The following is a 20426-nucleotide window of genomic DNA, read 5'->3' on the forward strand; positions in this document are numbered from 1 at the left end:
CAAATCTGGGACGAATATTACCAATGGGCCCGTCACTGCTCCCACCAGTAAATCAGCCACAGTCAGGTTTATTATCAGATACGTAGTGCGCTTGCGTAAATGGCGATTTCTTACAAACGCGACGACAGTGAAAGCGTTGATTATAGCTATCACAAGAAGTTCAATAAGAAAAACTTTTAACCACGCATTTTTCAGCTTTTGAACAGAAGAAGCTTCAGTGGTACCATCAGCCATGCTTCAATAGACGAAAATGTTCTTTCTCCTCGTGTTCATTCCTTGCAAGCTGAGGATAAGAAAAAAAATTTAAAAAAAGAAAGATGGTCAACCGTTTTGTACAGCAAAAATTCAAGAATAATATTTTATTCCCTAGAGTTGATATTTTGTATTAGTTTATTTCAAGGATTCGTCCTTTTTTTGTATTGGGTTTGTCTTACTTTGACACATGTCTCGCAGATGTTTTGTAAGACATAAGCTATGCCAATCTCCATATATGGTCATAGCAATGCCATAAACACATGGGTTTAAAACCATGAAAGATAAAACATAAAGTTTCCGAAAGGTTTTCCCTTTGGTATTTTGCCAATGACAACAACAAAAACAACCTTTATTTGTAAGTTCATTGCAAAAATATTAGAACTAACATTAGATTACTGGCTGCCCGGAATACCCATAGGGGCTAGCGGAGCCGGGTAGACAGTTGACATCAGCATTAAATGAAAATAAATTACAGGTCAGCAAGGTAGGACAAATTCACACATAAAAAAAAAGACCATAAGGACAGAGAAAGTAGTGCAATAGATATAACAACTAGGAATTACTACGCTATTAGGGAAGTCTAAAATAGTTATTATTATATATGAATATAAAATATTGATACAAGAAAAGCACACAATTAACAGCTGTGACAACTAATAACAAATTATAACATTATATACATATTATAGAAACTATGGAAGAAAAAAAGAAAGAAAGGTGACAATTTAACAAGAGACTAATTTACCAGATAATCAGGAAAATGACACAACTGTAATCTAAGATAATGACGGTTTGTAAGAGAAAAAAAGATTGACATAATATCCATTAACTTAATGAACAGTAGCTCCTCTAAAGTATCAACAATACATTTACTTTCTGCGTCTAATTTCCACAATTTGTTTTTCCGAAAAGTGTTTCATCCCATCGCTATCAATCGTAAATCGTCGCTCTATTTTCTATTTTCAGTCCTGCAGGTGCACAGTCCCACAAATATTCTCTTGGAAAAGACACTGGGTTGCTTCGGATTTCATTTGATAATGGTGCTTTTATGCCTTGCTGTCATAAAGATTTTAATCCTTTATCTGAACAGTACCACAAATATACTCTGGGAAAGGACGGTTGCTCTAAGTTTAATTGGATGATGATGATTTTATGCCTTGTTTTCTTAGAGATTTAAGTCCTTTAGCTGAACAGTCCCAGAAATATTCTCCATTTAAAGACGGTTGCTTCAAATTTTATTGAAAGTACTAAACTCTACCCAAACGTTTCAATTTTGTTTCGTGTACGATATGTATGGTCGCATTTTGCCCTATCATTCAATCAACGGCAAACTATGTCCAAGGCTGCTTTAGTTGAAGCTTTTTCTACTATTGTAAAGATCTGTGATCCGGTGAGTTTATTATTATTATTATTATTATTATTATTATTATTATTATTATTATTATTATAATTATTATTATTATTATTATTATTATTATTATTATTATTATAATTATTATTATTATTATTATTATGACAAAATAATCGACGCGTCAAATTTTCATAAACCCTAATAATAATATTGTCCACATGAAGTTGTTAGGTGTATGCAGAATTTTCGATCAAACTTAACAATCTTTATCCAACGAGTTAAAACGATATTATTTTCTGTGCTAAAACATCAGCTGTACCCATATGGCATAAGGTGAAAGCAAGAATCTAATTGGTTGTCTAATTTCTTTAGATGTTTTTATCCTTCGTCAATTTGTAGGTTTTGATCGCGAGGATATCGTAGTTCGCACAGGTAATTGCTCACCAGATATTTGGCGTGGAAGAATTGCTTTTTCTCTAAACTAAACAAGAATGAGATAAATGATTAATCATCAGTAAACAGATAGAAATGCAAATAACTAAATTGGAAGTGTACCAGGTATACATACTCCTTTATGACTAAATCTTTCTGTAGGATATTTTTGTTCAAAAAATAAATTGCTGGAATTAACTGGACAGCTATCAATCGAGTCACACCAAACTTCCCCAAAATGTGTCTTAAGTATAAACAAGCAACTAATAAAAATGGCAGGTGCTTAAAAAAACTTCTTTAAAAATGCGTTTGCTTTTTGTCAACTCTTTTGTCATTTAGCTATTTGCATTAATAACTCAGAGGAACATCGCCTCATAATTTCTTTTATTCTCTTGGTTGTTTTACATGCGATAGTAGAACTGATTTAACTGATGAGCTATATAATTGCTTTTCTAAAAAATATACTTCCCTTAGTTAAAATTTGACTCAGCTTTCCACGTCACCCTGTAGCTTAGTTGTTAGCGACCGACCATAAAAGGAAACGTCATGGGTTCGACTCGCGTTGAGAAGGAAGACAATTCTTTGTTTCAAAATCGTGCCATGTGCGCTACTACATCTTACTTTATATTTCATTATTTGAGCAAAATCATCACTTTTTTATTGGACGAGTGTTTGATCTTCTATTTATTCTCGACGTTTATATGTAAGTCGCCGCCTCAACTGAGTGGCCGTCTTTGATCATCTTCCGGTCTCACTAACAGTGATCTTTTTGAACTGAGTTTTTACCGGAATGTTAGAAGTCAAGCACAAAGCAATAATCTCATGCCAGGTTTGACTGAATGTTTCAGCCTTGCAACCCAACAGCGCATTCACCAGGAAACGACACTCGCACTAATCTGATATATTTCTAATAAAAATCATCTTGCCTCGTGATTGGGTTAGAATAAAATATCGTTTCTCACCTCGTTTCTTGATAACGTAAATAATGCCAACTTGCCTTCAAAACTGCCTTTAACTGGCGAGACTAGGTCTTGCTATAAACATGCCGCTTATCTGCATCAAATTACCTCTTCTTTCGATCAATAGACATGTAAAATTTTCATTAAGCGCAAATTTGTGTTTACTCAAGTTGATTACTAACTGTCCCAATTTCAATCACATTTACATTTTTTTTAACAAGTCTTAGCTGCTACAGCCTGAGTGCAGACATCCCATGTTTTCTTTTCTTAAAGCAGAAAAGAGACGTCTGATGCAACGCCGTTGTTAGTCGTGTTTCAGTATCCCTCTGTTTCTCTAGGATGCGGGACTAGGCTCTAATTGGTAGCTTTGCACCTAGGAATTGTTAGGATAAGTTAGTGAAAAAAAAAACGGACAAACGAAGGAAATAATGCAAGAGATAACACAAAAACCTACGTCTAAAATACAATTAAATTATAATGCAAATTTCAACAAGAGGCTAGATAATACAACGATAACAAGATATACTTACTTTTTGTAAGAACGAAAACTAAAATATCATTCGTTTTCTAAAGTAAAGGTGAAGCCAGAAGAATGAACTCTGATTGGATATTGCCACGAAATACTCGAGAGAATTTATGCAACGTAATTTCTGAGGGATTTATCGTCGACAGACATTTTCTTATTTCACTCTTACTGTATCACTACGAACCATTGGAGTCCTGTATAAAGCAGTTAAAATCAAGTTTGTTGGCCATCTTTGAATCTCAGAGTGGCGTCCTAAGTCATCGTTTTCATCACGCATTCAACTGGAGATAAGCCAACAAGTGTCGCCGGATCATCATTTACAGAATGCTCCAAGGTGTGATTTTATGCCTTGTTTCCATTAAAATTTCAGTCCTTCAGGTAAACATTCCCACAAATATTCTCTTGGAAAAGACGTTTGCTTCAAATTTAATTGCTTGATGATGATTTTATGCCTTACTTTTATGAAGATTTCAGTCCTTACAACAACAAAGCCAGTCGAGGCGGGACAACATGAGCACGACAACATCATGGAAAAAATTACAATAAATTACAAACATGCTGGAAAATGGAAAAACCTAACTTTACATAATAACGCAGATTTAGATAAGGCTATGCAACAGTCCAACAAATATTCGCTAGAAAAAGATGGTTGCCTCAAATTTGCCTGGATGATGATGATTTTATGCTTTGTTTTCATAAAGATTTAAATCCTGCAGCTGAACAGTCCCACACTTACTGTTTAGGAAAAGACGATTGCTTCAAATGTAATTGGTAGTCAAAGTCTTAAACTCTACTCAAACGTCTCAATTTTGGTATGGCGAAATGTTCAATTTTTCGTTTTTTCTAGGATATTTATGGTGGCAATTTGCCCTATAGCACGGGCGCGATCAACGCCAAACTATGCCCAAGGCTGCCTTCGTTTAGCTTTCTCTCGTCATCGTTAACATCTACGAATGCGATGAATTCCTTTTTCTTAAAATAATCCATGTGTCAAATTTTCATAAACCATTTGTGCACATGAAGTTAATTTTTGTAGCTTTCAGGCATATGTAGATTAATTTCGATCAGACTTGACAAATTTTATGCAACGTATGAAAACGATGCTATGTTTACGCAATTTGGGGACTGCCTACACTGATGACATCAACAAGAACACCTCTCAAAAGATCATATGGCATAAGGTGAAAGCAAGAATCTGATTGGTTGTCTAATTTCTTTGGTTGGTTTTACCTTCGTCGATTTGTATGTTTTGATGGCGAGGACATCGAAGTTCGCGCAAACCATCGCACACTCGATATTTGTCGTGGAAGATTTTTTTTCTTTAAACTAAAGGAAAATGACATATTATTAATCGGAAATGTGCCAGGTATACAGACTCCTTTGTAAACAAATCTTTCTAAGCATTGTCGGGTATTATCAAATTCATAAGATAAATTGGTTGAATTACATGCGGTAAAACAACTGAGTTAACTGATGAGCTAAATGATTACTTTTCTAAAAATTATTCTTTCCTCTCTTAAAATTTGTACTAAATGATCCGGCTTTCCATGTCACCTTGTAGATCACCGTGTTAGCGATCGACCATGTATTGTAGGAAACGTCATGGGTTTGACTCAAGTTGAGAAGGAAGATAATTTTTTTGTTTCAAAGTCGTGGCATGCAGAATACTACATATTTCTTTATATTTCATTATTTGAGCAACACCGTCACTTTTTCATTCGACAAGTGCTCGAACTCATCGCTATTTACTCTCAACGGACTCATTTAGAATCAAATCTTTCTGAACAATGCTGGGTAGTTTTATTAAAAAAGAAAATTGCTTCAACAAATCGGACAGCTATCCATCGAGTCACACCGAACTTTCTCAAAATGTGTCTTTTAAGAATAAACAAGGAACTACTGAAGAGAGCAGGTGCTTAAAATCGTTGCTTAAAAAATCGAGTTATCTGCCTTAATAAAGAAGAACTTTGACTCATAATTTGTTATATTCTCAGTTATTTTTCAAGGGGTAAAATAACTGACTTAATTGATTGGCTGGACGATTGCTTTTGTAAAATTATTCTTCCCTTGCTTAATTTAAATTTTTCCTACATGATCCACCCTTCCACGTCCCGCTGTAAGTCAGCGGTAAGCAACCGACCATGCATTGTAGGGAACGTCATGGGTTTGACTCGCGTTGGGAAAGAAGATACTTTTTGGTTTCATAATCGTGGGATGTAGAATACAACATCTATCTTTATATTCCATTTTTTGAGCAAAATCGTCAATTTTTGTTCGTCAAGTATTTGAAATCGCTATTTCTTCACGATATTTATATTTAAGTCGCCGCTCAACTAAGAGGTCGTCTTAGATCATCGTCCGGTCTAACTGACAGTGATCTTCTTGGACTTTGATTTTACTGCAGTGTCAATAGAGAGGCACAAAATAATAATCTCATGCCAGGTTTGTCTGAATGTTTTGGCCTTTTAACAGCCCCGAAGCAAATTCACCAGGAAACGACGTTTGCTACAAACTAATTAGAGTTTATGAAACGATCTGCAAACCCTACCCCTAAAACGCGTGATATACTTCTAAAAGAAACCATTCTACCTCGTAATCGGAATATAGTAGAATAGTGATACTCACCTCGTTTCTTATAGCGTGAGTAATTCCAACTTTAGTGGCTCCAAAACTGCTTTTAACTGAAGAGAGTGGATCTTGAGGTAAACATACCGCTCATCTGCATGAAGTTAGCTCTTCTTTCGATCAACTTTTTTAGACAAGTCAAATTTTCATTCAAGCACAAATTTATGTGTCAACTCAAGGTAATCATTAACTGCTTCAATTTCAATCGCATTTGTGATTTTAGTCAGTCCAATCTGTTGCAGTCTGCGTGCAGACGTCCCATATCTTCTTCCTTGAAGGGGAAAAGAGACGCCTAACGCAACGCCGTCGTTTATCGTGTTTCAGTATTTTTTTTTTCTCAAGCATGCCGGATTAAGCTCTAATGGGCTGCTTTACAGCTGGGCATTGTTAGAATAATTTAGTGAACGAACAAAGGAACGGACGGACGGACTGACGAACGGACGAACAAATGAAGGGTCGGACAAAATGACCATCCAATGAACCAAAAAATCATGGACAAACTTACGTGTAAATACAATTAGACTAGTAATAATCGTAGATTAGAGAGTGTGTTAGATGTTACCAGGCCAATCTCTCTCTCTCTCTCTCTCTCTCTCTCTCTCTCTCTCTCTCTCTCTCTCTCTCTCTCTCTCTTTGTGATGTCATCTGCCCCTGCAAAAAAAATCTACAAGGGATGCCAGATGTGCGTTCCCAGATCCATTGACCCATCCACGACAAGTCCCATTAAATCTCGACTCAAATCCGTACTAGTGAGCGTTCGTCCTACTTCGAACGCAGTTACAAGGCAAAATGCAACAAGAGACTAGATAATACAACGTTACAAGATATTGTTAAATTTGTAAGAAGAAAAACTAAAATTATTGTTCGTTTCCTAAAGTAAAGATAAAGCCGGAGGAATCAACTCTGATCGGCTATTACCACGAAATGCTCTTGATAATTTATGCCACATAATTTCTGAGGAATATTTCATTGACATACATTTTCTTATTCCTCTCTTTCTGTATTAGTTACTCCAGCGTTACGCTTAGAGTATCACCACGAACCATTGGAGTTGCACCAAAAGCTGATTGCTGTCCAGTATAAACCAGTTTTAAAAGATCAAGTCTGTTGACCGCCTTTGAATCTCAGCGTCGCGTCCTGACATCATCGTTTTCATCTTGCATTCAATGGGAAACAACCAACAAATGTCTAAAGTCGTAATTAACTTCCTATTTTACTTATATCGACGGGGCTACTCGAAGTCAGTATACAAGAAAACTCTATGAACCGATAAATATCTTTTAAAAAAACTAGTCTCATTTGGCCGGAGGTTTTTTTAATGAATCAGTTTTCAGTGTTTGCTTGAGGAATTGGACAGATATACAGTATACAGCCCTAGCTGTACAGTCGGCTTTTTTTCACTAGTTAAATTGTCTAAATTTTCCAGAATGCAGCCATCAGGATCTGGACCCTTTGTTTTGTCCGGTTGGTCCTTTTAAAATTGTACAAAGTTTTCAGAACTAATAACGAAATTTTATGTGACATGACATCATCGTCTCTCTTTTCGTACCGGCTCGAAGGAGACAGTTTTAGACGCACTATATAATCTCTGCGTAGCTTCAATGCTCTTGAAGATTCGACTAAGGAAGGGGGGGGGGGGGGGAATTGTCGTCTCAAGGCTCTCTGAAGCTAAAAAAAAATAATAATAAAACAAGAACAAAAACCCAAATCGATGGAAGATCACTTACGGTCTTCCTTTGCTTTCTTAATTATACATGTAAGCTGCTGAACAGTAAACTGAAACCAAAAGCAACACCTTTTAAGTTCTTTATTCAATGAAACCCTTCCAGAAGCTGTTCTTATTGATTGTCTAAAACATTTTTAACAAATTTTGTGAGCCAGTAGGTTAGGATCAAACGGCTCATGAGATTTTAAGGTTCAAGTTTTACTTGTATCAAGAAAAAAAAAGTCACTGGTTCCTACGTTATACAAAGCATGAAAGGAATGTCGTTTACTGACAACATCTTGTTAAAAACTTGCATGTGATTGTCAAAGGAAGAAAAACTAACTTAAATATCAGGTTGAACCAAATTTCGATTGTCTTTAATCGTTATTTTTATTTCGTTATTGCTTTTAGCTTTGTGCTCATGCATTACATTGCATGAAGTTGAGTGGGTTGGACACCCCTTGTCTCTGCAGTGCTTTTACAAAGCTGTTTAACAGCTTTCCTAAACTCTTGCATTCTTATGGCATATATGAATGGATTGACCATAGAATTGGCGTAATATAACAGCACTAACGTTTCGTAGATGTGAACGACTGCAAGACACATTTCACTGAATATGTGATCCTCAATTGCCACCCAAATAGATGCGGGCAGAATTGACACGATAGACACGACGGTAACTATGCTTAAGGTTACTGACAATTTCCTTTCTGAACCAACTGCACTACAATGCTGCGGAGGAGGGTTACTTTTGACTTTCATGGTAATAATAACATTGGAAACAGTTATGATAAGAAGGGTAAGAAAAGTGTAACATAGAAATAAATACAAAATTAAAACTAATTCGAGCATGTCAAGAACAGACATCAGGAATGCCAAAAGCAAAGATATCAGCCAGTTGCCAATAATAACTTTGAAGTAAAGCCATCTCTCAATTAAACAGTGCCTAAAGGGGAAAAGTGTGGCGTGCAACCGCTCTAAAGAAATTAACGAAAGATTGGCTTGAGAAGCAAGGGGAAATATGAAAATCGAGGTTGAAATGACGAATTCATGCCAGCTGAAACCATTTCCGCGATCCAAATCTAGGACGAATGTTGCCAGTGGTCCCGACACTACTCCCACCAGTAAATCTGCCACAGTCAGGTTTATTATCAGATACGTAGTGCGCTTGCGTAAGTGGCGATTTCTTGCAAAGGCGACGAGAGTGAAAATGTTGATTGTTGCTATCACAATAAATTCACTGAGTAAAACTTTTGACCACTTTGACCGCGCATTTTCCTCCTTTTCTAAAGAAGAATCTTCAGCAGTGTCCTCATCCATGTTCCTTCTCCTCGTATAATTTGTTGCAAGCTAACAATAGGGAAAAATGAAAAAAAAAAAAAAGAAAAAAGAAAAAAAAATTGGGTTTCAGTCGTTTAGTCTTACAGTAGCACTCTTAGTTATAGTTATATTTCATTTCCTAAACTAGACAGTTCTATTAATTTATTTTAATAATTCATACTTTGGGTTTGTTTGTTTTTCTTATATTCGGTTTCTCTTATTGAGGAGGGGAGCAGGGATGGTGCGGTGGTGAGAGCACTCACCTCCCACCAAATATAAGAAAAGATAACTTTATTTAGCATACCTCAGTGACCGACTATCGCGTAACGCGCAATCTGATTGGCTACACAGCTGCCGTCTATCGATCGATAGACGGCAGTTTGTCAGAGCGCGCGCGATTTAGCATGCATCATTGCACAAATATATCAAAATTTATGAAATAAAAAGATTTTTTTGCTTCATAGATCGATCTCTGAGGTATGCTAAAACAATTAGACGGCTCGCTCTCGGTTTCTATCGCCTTTGATAGTTGGCTCGGGGCTTCGCCCCTCGCCAACTATCAGCCGATAGAAACCTCGAGCTCGCCGTCTAATTGTTAATTAGACACGGTAAAGTCCTTCAGGAAATTACAAGGAGAAAAGGACAAAACTAATGTCGCCAGATACCCGGACTCGGCGTCATGCGTGGGTTGAGTTTGTTGTTGGTTCTCGTCGTTTCCGATCTACGTTTTTCTCCGGGTTCTCCGGTTTTCCGCTCTCCTCGAAAACCAACATTTACATATTCCAATTCGACTTTGGAGAGTGTCCAAATTGATGTTCTGGCGTAAACGCATTGACACTTGATTTATCTTTTAGACATCAAATACATGACCCGCAGATGTTTCGTAAGGCATTAGGTATACCAGTGTCCATATATGGTCATAGCAATACCATAAACACACAAGTTAAAAATCATGGTAAAATAACAAGAAAATGCACGACACATAACGAAGTTTTGAAAGCACATACTGACACTTGCACTGTATATATCAAAGAAAGCATATGATATAATGGGAAGTAGAGTGCGTTTAACGAAGTTTGCACGTAATATATTTGTGTATACACCACACATAAAAGGAGAATGCCTCAATATAAACGCAAAATAACTCAGTGCACATAATGACGTGACGTCTGCACATAAAACACATCGAAAGACATATGACAGTGTTGGCGTTCCATAGATTTTAGGCTGTTTGACGTCTGACGGTAAACCCCATTGAGACCCTTTTTTGCACACATGCAATAGCTGTAAGGTATATGCAGATTAATTTCGATGAAACTTGACAAATTTTAAGCAAGGTATTAAAACTATGCTTTGTTAACGCAATTTGAAGACTGTCCACACTGATGAAATCAATAAGATCACCTGCCAAAAGATCATTTGGCATAAGGTGAAAGCAAGAATCTGATTGGTTGTCTAATTTAATTAGTTGTTTTTATCCTTCGTCAATTTGTATGCTTTGATGGCGAGGACATCGAATTTCGCGCAAATCATCGCACACTCGATATTTGGCGTGGGATTTTTTTTTCTCTAAATTAAACGAGAATGAGATATTATTACTTACCACTACACAGATAAAAATACAAATGACTAAATAGGAAGACATTAGTGTACCAGGTATACAGACTCCTTTGTAACCAAATCTTTCTGAGCATTGTCGGATATTTTCAAATTCAAAAGATAAGTTGGTTGAATTACATGCAATAAGACAACTGAGTTAACTGATGAGCTAAACGATTACTTTTCTAAAAATTATTCTTTCCTTCCTTAAAATTTGTACTAAATGATCCAGCTTTCCATGTCACCCTGTAGATCACGCTGTTAGCGATCGACCATGCATTGTAGGGAACGTGATGGGTTTGACTCAAGTTGAGAAGGAAGATAATTTTTTGTTTCAAAGTCGTGGCATGTGGAATACTACAGATTTCTTTATATTTCATTATTTGAGCAAAATCGTCACTTTTACATTCGACAAGTGTTCGAACTTATCAATATTTACTCTTAACGGACTCATTTGGAACCAAATCTTTCTGACCGTTGCTGGGTAGTTTTATTTAAAAGAAAATTCCTTCAACAAATCGAGCAGCTATCAATCGAGTCACACCGAACCTTCCCAAAATGTGTCTTTTAAATATAAACAAAGAACTACTGAAGATAGCAGGTGCTTAAAATCGTTGTTTAAAAATCGAGCCATCTGCCTTAATAAAGAGGAACTTTGACTCATAATTTTTTTTGTTCTCTCAGTTATTTTCTAAAGGGTAAAAGAACTGACTTGACTGATGAGCTGAGCGATTGCTTTTGTAAAATTATTCTTCCCTTGCTTAATTTAAAATTTTACTAAATTATCCAGCGTTCCACGTCCCGCTGTAACTCAGTGGTTAGCGACCGACCATGCATTGTAGGGAACGTCATGGGTTTGACTCGCGTTGGGAAGGAAGATACTTTTTGGTTTCATAATCGTGGGATGTGGAATACAACATCTATCTTTATATTCCATTTTTTGAGCAAAATCGTCAATTTTTGTTCGTCAAGTATTTGAAATCGCTATTTATTCACGATATTTATATTTAAGTCGCCGCTCAACTAAGAGGTCGTCTTAGACCATCGTCCGGTCTAACTAACAGTGATCTTCTTGGACCGAAATTTTACTGCAGTGTCAATAGAGAGGCACAAAATAATAATCTCATGCCAGGTTTGTCTGTCGTGAATGTTTCAGCCTTTCAACAGCCCCGAATCAAATTCACCAGGAAACGACGTTTGCTACAAACTCAACTGGAGTTTTTGAAACCATCTGCAAACTGTACCCCTAAAACGCGTGATATACTTCTAAAAGCAACCATTCTACCTCTTGATCGAAATATAGTAAAATGGTGATACTCACCTCGTTTCTTATAGCGTGAATAATTCCAACTTTAGTGGCTCCAAAAGTGCTTTTAACGAAAGAGAGTGGATCTTGAGGTAAACATGCTGCTCATTTGCATGAAGTTAGCTCTTCTTTCGATCATTTTTAGTAGACCAGTCAAACTTTCATTCAAGCACAAGTTTATGTGTCAACTCAAGTTAATTATTAACTGCCTTAATTTCAATCGCATTTGTGTTTTTAGTCAGTCCAATCTGCTGCAGCCTGCGTGCAGACGTCCCATATTTTCTTCCTTGAAGGGGAAAAGAGACGCCTAACGCAACGCCGTTGTTTATCGTGTTTCAGTATCCTTTTTCTCTAGCATGCTGGATTAAGCTCTAATTGGCTGCTTTACCGCTGGGCATTGTTAGAATAATTTAGAGAACGAACAAGGAAACCAGCAAAAGAACGGACGGACGGACGGACTGACGGACGGACGAACAAATGAAGGGTCGGACAAAATGACCATCTAATGAACCAAGAAATCACGGACAAACTTACGTGTAAATACAATTAGACTAGTAATAATCGTAGATTAGAGGGTGCGTTCGATGTCACCAGGTGAATCTCCATCCCAGTCACTCACTCATTGTGATGTCATACGCCCCTGCAAAAAAATCTACCGGGGATACCAGATGAGTATGGTTGGCCAAATGTTGCAAAATTCAACAAATTGCATATTTATATTCAACAACTTTTATTTATGTTCAACAAGATATATTCGTATTCAACGTTTTATATTTATATTCAACAATGCGCATTTTCCTTCAACTTCAACTTAAATTATTTTCGTTCAACAACAATATTTGTTCAACTTCAACAAAAATTATTTTCATTCAACAACAATATTTGTTCAACTTCAACTGTCATATTTATTTAACACTCAACAAAAATAACTGTTCAACTTCAATACAGACTTCTAGTTTCTACTTCCCTCTATATTTGTCATACAAGTAAGTTGTTGAAAGTTCCCGGACATTCAAAATATCTTTATTTAACAAAAATTCCCCACCCCGTCCCCGCTTAAATACGCTAACTTGACTACCCAGTACCCCGATCACTTTATGCCTTGAATAAAGATGGCGTCGACGTCGGAACTTGATGCTAAGGAAGAACTGACACAGATGGTCAGAGAATGCGTTCGAAACGAAATTGCTCTTCAACGATCGGGAAATAGTACCTCGTTACTGATGAGAACTCGCGACCTTATAGCGAGTTCAGCTCGATCTGCGAGCCGAGAGATGACAAATTCCATCGCGCCGGACTTTCCCGCCACTGGCACTCCGGGTCAGCCGGGTCCTTCTTCTTCGTCTTCTTTTCAGACTGGGCAGTCGCAGTATTTTCAAACAGGAAAAAAAGAGGCCTGCAGCTACAACGAATCATCCATGGCGCCTAAAGGGTAAACAGAAGAAACAAACAAAGCAGGAGTTCCACCCCAAAGCCGTTCATCTCCTTGACAAGCCTGAAGATCTGGATGAAAATGGCTTTGTTCCCGACTACACAGTTACTGACGATATGGTCCTACTGAAAGGGTATTTTGAGCTGGGGACAGGCCAGTCGGAAAGTGAAATCAGAGAGAGTATAACCGAGGTACTGAAGCAGCGTTTCCCATTTGTAAGACCAGAACATTTTGACTTTGTTTAGCGTGAGCGTAACAAAGTAACTACCCCAGTCGTTAACAAATCTCTTGAATGGAATTACAAACATGTAAAAGAATTATGTGGTCAGGGAAAGCTTTACATTCGTTTGAATGTCTTGAGAGAAGTCATCGACGCATGTGAAGAACCATCACCCACAGGAACTAAAGATGACGACGATGATGACTTGATGAGGTCACCTTTTTCACTGACCATGCCCAAGAAATTTGAAAGTTCGACAGGAAATGGATCCATTGCAGAATATGGACAGTCGGAAACAAGCCTCACTAGCATGGATGTAAGTGCATCTGGATATGGGGCATCTACCTCTGCTGATTTAGTGGTGGCCTCCATTGCTGGTCCAAGCAGTCAGAGTGATAAGGAAACACTGCGAGAGCTGCTGCCATCTGCAAGTGATGAACAACTTGACAATGCACTCCAAGAATTTGGTGGTCTTGATTCAGCAGCAGATGCTCTTCTTGAGGGGGATTCCCTTCAGGGAGACTCTAATACAGCAGTGTGTGAGTCAATAGTCCAGATCATCGAAATCCTGGGGAAAAAGTTGACAGGAAAAAGAAAGAAACTAGAAGTTGATGAAGGTGATCTTGTTCAAGATGCAGTGGTCTACTACAAGTCAATTCAGTTTGATGCTTCTTGCCCTTTGAGAATTACCTATCAAGGCCAACCTGCCATAGACAGTGGGGGAGTAATGAGGCAGTTTTATTCTGACTTATTTGAAGGTTTAGTAGAGGGCAAGTTAATGGTGCTGTTTGAAGGTGAAAATGCCCACAAGGTGCCAAGTTACCAACCACAGGCTGTTATGAGTGGAATGTTTGAAATGGTTGGAAAAATGATTGCCCATTCTCTTGTGCAAGGAGGCCCAGGTTTTCCATGTCTGGCTCTGCCATGTTTCTATTACCTTGTGACTGGGGATGTTATGTGTGCATTTGCATACTGCGATGTTTGGGATATTCCAGATCCATTTTCTAGGAACATAGTCATGCAGGTAAATGCCCAGTACATTATGAGTTTATTTTTAGGTTAACTTTTAACAGTAAATCCAGTAAGTGTACACTGCATCTCACAAACACCACATTACAACCATCCATTGTCTAATAGTTTGTGGTAAAGTTAATATTGGATAAGACTCCTTAATTTGCCATGTTCTAAACGAGCAGGGGACTGGGTACAAATTTTTAAAATCGAATGAATTGAAAAATGGACATCGTCATCTGAAAGAGCATCCAAATTATTACCGGTAGTAAATTCACTGTATTTGATTATTATTGGTTTAATTTCAAAGGCATGGTTCACTTTTAAAATACACCAAAATAAGAGAGTGTAGCATGGATTGGAGGGGCAGCTGTCCCTCCAATACATACTATTAAGCTCTCTTATTTTAGCGATTATCAAAAGTGTACCATGCCTTATAAAAGGGCCTATCTTTTGCCCACACCTACAATTCATAGATAATAAGACTTCTCCAGCCAGTACATATAGGTTTCTAGTCATATCTGCAACATTTATTTCTATTTTTGCTTATTCATACAAAGCTGATGGATGCCAGTGATGATGATGAACTGGCAGAGCTAGCCAAGAGTGATGAAGTAATTAATCTGTTGGCTCATTGTGGAGAGACAAGTGTTCTGCAGGTACCATTTGCTTTGACTATATTTTTATTTATATTGTTCTGCCCTGCATGCTACCGCTGACATTGTGTACCCCCCGTGCTGACAGCCAGGCCCAGCCTTCTAATGAGACCCCTGCAATTACTGTTTATTTATTTTTTTTTTTGCTCACTTAAACGTTGAACTTGCCTACAAATGTTGATTTATTGTGACAGGCATGCAACTTTCATTCTCTAGTTTATTCAGTTTTTATTTCATTCAATATATCCTGTACTGTGTATTGTTCTAGTTTCTACCCTTCCTTCCCACCCTTTGGTGGGTGGAGAAGTTAGAAGTTGATATCTATTATTTCCCACATTCCAAATTATACTTACTATCAATTGTATTAAGTTGATTTGTTCAAAGCCAGTAAAGTATCTGCTTATATATCATTGTTTGCTCAAATTGTTTGAGTTTGTACAATATTCTATTTCAGATGTCTACAAAAGGGAAAATAATTCAGTCAATAGTGATGTATGAGGTCATTTCAAAGCGAAAAATGGCATTGGATCAGTTGAGAAAAGGATTGACAACCCTTGGTGTCCTTGATGAGATGTCAAAGCACCCACATCTTTTTGAAAATGTGTTCACCTTTAAACCTGTTGAGCTGACACCCACCACAGTTAAAGATTGTCTCAAATATCCAGATGAATTAAGCAAGCAAGCACAGGACACCAAGATGATGATGACCAGATTTGTTGACCAGTCGTCAAGTGCCAGGTTGATGCAATTTATGCAGTACTGTACTGGAAGCAAGACAATGCCTTCAGTTCAGAATTTTGTAATAAATGTAAATTTTCATAGTGAAAGTTACATCTCCTCATCAACATGTACCTTTACATTGTTATTACCTGATCATTTTCCCTCTTATGGTCTGTTTGAACTTTCACTGGATTCAGCCTTTTCTTCATCTGGAAAGTCTTTTACCTCAGTGTAAACAACAACACTGCCCTAAATTTATACATTTAGAGGCTCTTATGTAAGCAAGACTTATGGATAGGTTGCTGTTTGTGTACTGTTAGGTTTACCGAAAAGAGGTCATTACTGAGTTGTTGTTGGTAACCTTCTATGGAATTTGAAAGATGTAGTAATTGGATTTGCCACTTTAAAGTCAAAGATGACTTGCAACAGTTTTCATGCCTTTGTTTTGATGGATTGAAAGTACTGACCCATATCACATCCCATGATCTGGGTACAATAGTGCTGATGTTCAATTCACTGATCAATTTAGTTGTGTTATGCCAGCATTAAAACATTGAAAAAGCCTTGCCATTTCGAGTATAAACTCATTGGTATGTATTGTCTTTAGCTGCTGATTCTTGGAAATGTTATGTTTTGCCAAACAAAATTCCTTACATTATTTTGTTATTGAACATTACATGTAAAATGGTATTATTGTAATAAATATTAATCATTAGTGACCTGTTCTTTAACAATTAATTGTGATAGGTGGACTATCACAAGCAATAGTTTCCCCTCTATGCAAAATATTAACAATAGCACTAGTTTTAGGATCACTGACAATGCACTCTGTTCCATTCCACAATGTATCAAACCACAACTACAAAGTGCAAATTAGCATTTAGCAACCTAAAACAATATAGACCTCAACATGAGGAATAAATTACAGAGTTTGTGAGTTTTTCCCCATGGCCCAGAGCCTCGCAGTGACATCTCTTGTTTTCGGCTGAACTTTAAATTATCGAAATTGGGCTGTTGTGGAAGATGCCACATAACACTGTCCTCCCAAGCATCAATTTACATACTTGTGTTTCTGATTTTAGGGAAAAAATACAGTGTTTAGTTCTCTATAAGTAAGTATTTCATTGAGGAGCGTGGTTGGAAAGCAAGTTTTCCAGGAACTCAAGGGCCCTCTGGAAAATATCTATGGCAAAAGCACTTGAATTCTCAAGTGGATCAATTTCATTTGTTAGCCTAGAGATAATGTCATCTGGTAGATTCAAATCCACTTCATTGACTTCAACAGTAGACAGACCATCATCTGGTGGAGGTGGTGCGTTAGGGTCAAAACCAAACCACTCATAGTCATCGCCACTGACATTAACATCACTTCTCACATCAGCCACTGCAACAAGTCTTCCGTTCACACTGTCTATCATTCCATTAGACCAGATTTGTTCCGGACTCCAATTTCTTTCAGTTCTTATGGGGTGCTTGTTCCAGGCCTCAACAAAACTAGCAATTGCAGCATTAATTCTAGGCAAGTAAACATAATGCAGAACAAACAAATGAAGGGGATTGGCGATGTCAAGCAAACCAGATTCCTCCAAGGATTTGAAGGTGTAGTAAAACACATTACCGAAACATCGAAACACATCACGCCATAACCGCTCTATTCTCTGATTACGTGTAGAGCTTCCAACAAGTGCAGATCCACGATCTTGGCCTCGAAATGCAATCATGCGTTCCCATACCAAAACGTTTTCACCTCCATGGTCAGTCCGTACTCTAGATGGCCACGAGTACCTTTCGACACCCTGCAGAAAAAGGCCTTCAACAGTCTCCTTTCTGTTGTTTGTAGAACACTTCAAAAAACGAATTAAACGAGAGTAGCCATCTATACAACCGTGTATAACGAAACCCCATGTAATCAAACTGTGATGGCCGTCTATATGCCATAAACTGTTAGGACCAGGCACTGAATAAGCTCTCCTAGAAATTACTGTCGCCCATCTCAAACGGCAGTTGATCGGATCAACTCGTGAAATGCTGGCCCGAATACAATCCCTTTGAACATTGATCCCCATACTTCTCAAGTGGCCACGAACCATTAAGTAACCCACAAGGCCTCCTTGCACGCTCATGAAAGCACGCACAATATCATCAAGATTCGTATTTGTGATATTTGTAAAGCCAGTTTCCTCAGTAATACCAAGTTCTCGTACCCGCCGCCACAGGGTCCATCGCGAAACTAGAAGAAGTCCGGCGATGTCTTTCCACTTGAATCCTAAAGCCCTAAAGTGTAACAAAGTCTCTTCATCGATCTCGTACTTTGGTCTTCCCGGTCCTCTGTTTACGGTACGCTCCGGCGGACTTAGCAGATAAACTGCTAAGTGGGTACAATTTGGAGTGTTGGTTAGCTCCATTTCTGTCAATTTTCGACACCAAAGATGATACAGTACTCTCAAATTATTAGCAACCTCGGTCAACTCTGCTTTGTGCTCGTTAAAGGGAACCTCCACTCTCACAACAAATTGACGGCTAAGCGTTGGAAATAGTGTCTAAATTCGAAATTTTTGTCTAAAACGTAGAAATGACATTCAAGTGTGTTAAAAATTAGATATGATTATCGACAACTTTCGCTTTTAAATTTCCTGGGGGCAGCCATTTTGAATTTGATGACGTGTTATGGTTGCCGCTATTGGTATTCAGCAGAAGTTCTTTTGTGTAAAACAATTGAGCAACCTTATTACGTCATGAATTACAAGATGGTGGCGCGCGGGAAATTTAAAACCGAAAATAGCCGATAATCAAATCATGTTTTTTCTGACATTGAAATATTATTTCCATGTTTTCCAATGAAATTTCAAAGAAAATTGTATTTTTAATAATGTAACGTTAACATGTTTCGAGAGTGGAGGTTTCCTTTAACAACCGGTAATACGTTTTCCACAAATTTTGCTGCTGCGTCTAAACGATTGATAGCCCACTCAATAAATGATCGGGAAGTGCTATTTTCTCCCTCTTCACAAATGTTTAACACACTTAAAACATCCTCAAAGCAATCCATGAAAGATTGCTCGTCTACTGTTCTAGTAGCCATTTTGATTTTTGGCGGGAATCAATCAGGTTTTGTGCCGGGAAGGGAATGGGTTCCATGTTTGGGATTGGTGGGTGGGGAGGGACGGGGTATTTTGTTGAATGAAGAGATTTACAAGTCCCGGGAACTTAACTCACAAAACAGTCATGATTTTTGTTGAATGAAAAAAGTCTGTATTGAAGTTGAACAGTTATTTTTGTTGAGTGTTAAATAAATATGACAGTTGAAGTTGAACAAATACTGTTGTTGAATGAAAATAATTTTAGTTGAAGTTGAACAAATATTGTTGTTGAACGAAAATAATTTAAGTTGAAGTTGAAGGAAAATGCGCATTGTTGAATATAAATATAAAACGTTGAATACGAATATATCTTGTTGAACATAAATAAAAGTTGTTGAATATAAATATGCAAGTTGTTGAATTTTGCAACATTTGGCCATCCATAGATGTGCGTTCCAGGATCCATCGACCCATCCACCAGAAGTCCCATAAAATCTCGACTTAAATCCGTATAAGGGAGCGTTCTTACTACGTCGAACGCAGTTACAAGGCAAAATCCAACAAGAGACTAGATAATATAACGTTACAAGATATACTTAAACTTGTAAAAGAAAATCTAAAATTATCATTCGTTTCCTAAAGTAAAGGTAAAGCCGGAGGAATCAACTCTGATTGGCTATTACCACAAAATGCTCTTGATAATTTATGCGACATGATTTCTGAGTGATTTTTTATTGACATACATTTTCTTTTCCTCTCTTTCTGTTTTAGTTGCGGTCCCGCTTAGAGTATCACCACGAACCATTGAAGTTGCACCAAAAGCTGATTGCTGTACAGTATAAACCAGTTTTAAAAGAACAAGTTTGTTGACCGCCTTTGAATCTCAGCGTCGCGTCCTGACATCATCGTTTTCATCATGCATTCAATGGGAAATAATCAACAAATGTCTAAAACCATAATTAACTTCCAATTTAACTGATATCGACGCGGCTACTCTAAGTCAGTATACAAGAAAACTCTGTGAACTGACAAATATCTTTTAAAAAACTGATCTCATTTTGCCGGAGGTTTTTTTTTGATGAATCAGTTTTCAGTGTTTGCTTGAGGAATTGGACTGATGTACAGTATACAGCCCTAGCTGTACAGTCGGCTTTTTTTCACTAGTTAAATTTTCTAAATTTTCCTGAATGCAGCTATCAGGATCTGGACCCTTTGTTTTGTCCGGTTGG

General features: G+C 37.5%; 3 protein-coding genes across 3 annotated transcripts in view; 2 read left to right on the top strand and 1 right to left on the bottom strand.

Annotated features, from left to right (window-relative positions):
• The window catches only part of LOC146466354 (uncharacterized), a 233511-nt gene that overhangs the window by 141187 nt on the left and 71898 nt on the right, over positions 1 to 20426 (top strand). The gene's annotated exons all lie outside the window — the stretch shown is intronic.
• Positions 12905 to 16589, top strand: LOC146466361 (G2/M phase-specific E3 ubiquitin-protein ligase-like). Its single transcript, XM_085127475.1, has 3 exons — positions 12905 to 14754; positions 15302 to 15400; positions 15852 to 16589. Exons 1-3 carry the CDS (start codon positions 13939 to 13941, stop codon positions 16350 to 16352), a joined length of 1416 nt encoding a protein of 471 aa, XP_084983601.1. The 5' UTR covers positions 12905 to 13938; the 3' UTR covers positions 16353 to 16589.
• Positions 17125 to 18599, bottom strand: LOC146466362 (uncharacterized). The gene has a single exon (XM_085127503.1). The coding sequence runs from the start codon at positions 18520 to 18522 to the stop codon at positions 17239 to 17241; it is 1284 nt and encodes a 427-aa protein (XP_084983629.1). The 5' UTR covers positions 18523 to 18599; the 3' UTR covers positions 17125 to 17238.

This window comes from Pavona decussata, unplaced genomic scaffold (assembly GCF_977016875.1).
Source record: "Pavona decussata unplaced genomic scaffold, jaPavDecu1.1 SCAFFOLD_145, whole genome shotgun sequence".
Taxonomy (NCBI): domain Eukaryota; kingdom Metazoa; phylum Cnidaria; class Anthozoa; order Scleractinia; family Agariciidae; genus Pavona; species Pavona decussata.

Bases quoted from the DNA above. Each gene is read 5' to 3' on its own strand.
- LOC146466361 (XM_085127475.1), top strand. From the start codon at position 13,939: ATGAGGTCACCTTTTTCACTGACCATGCCCAAGAAATTTGAAAGTTCG. The intron at 14,755-15,301 runs GTAAATGCCCAG...ATTCATACAAAG, and splicing joins CTAGGAACATAGTCATGCAG to CTGATGGATGCCAGTGATGA. The intron at 15,401-15,851 runs GTACCATTTGCT...ATTCTATTTCAG, and splicing joins GAGAGACAAGTGTTCTGCAG to ATGTCTACAAAAGGGAAAAT.
- LOC146466362 (XM_085127503.1), bottom strand. From the start codon at position 18,522: ATGGAGCTAACCAACACTCCAAATTGTACCCACTTAGCAGTTTATCTG.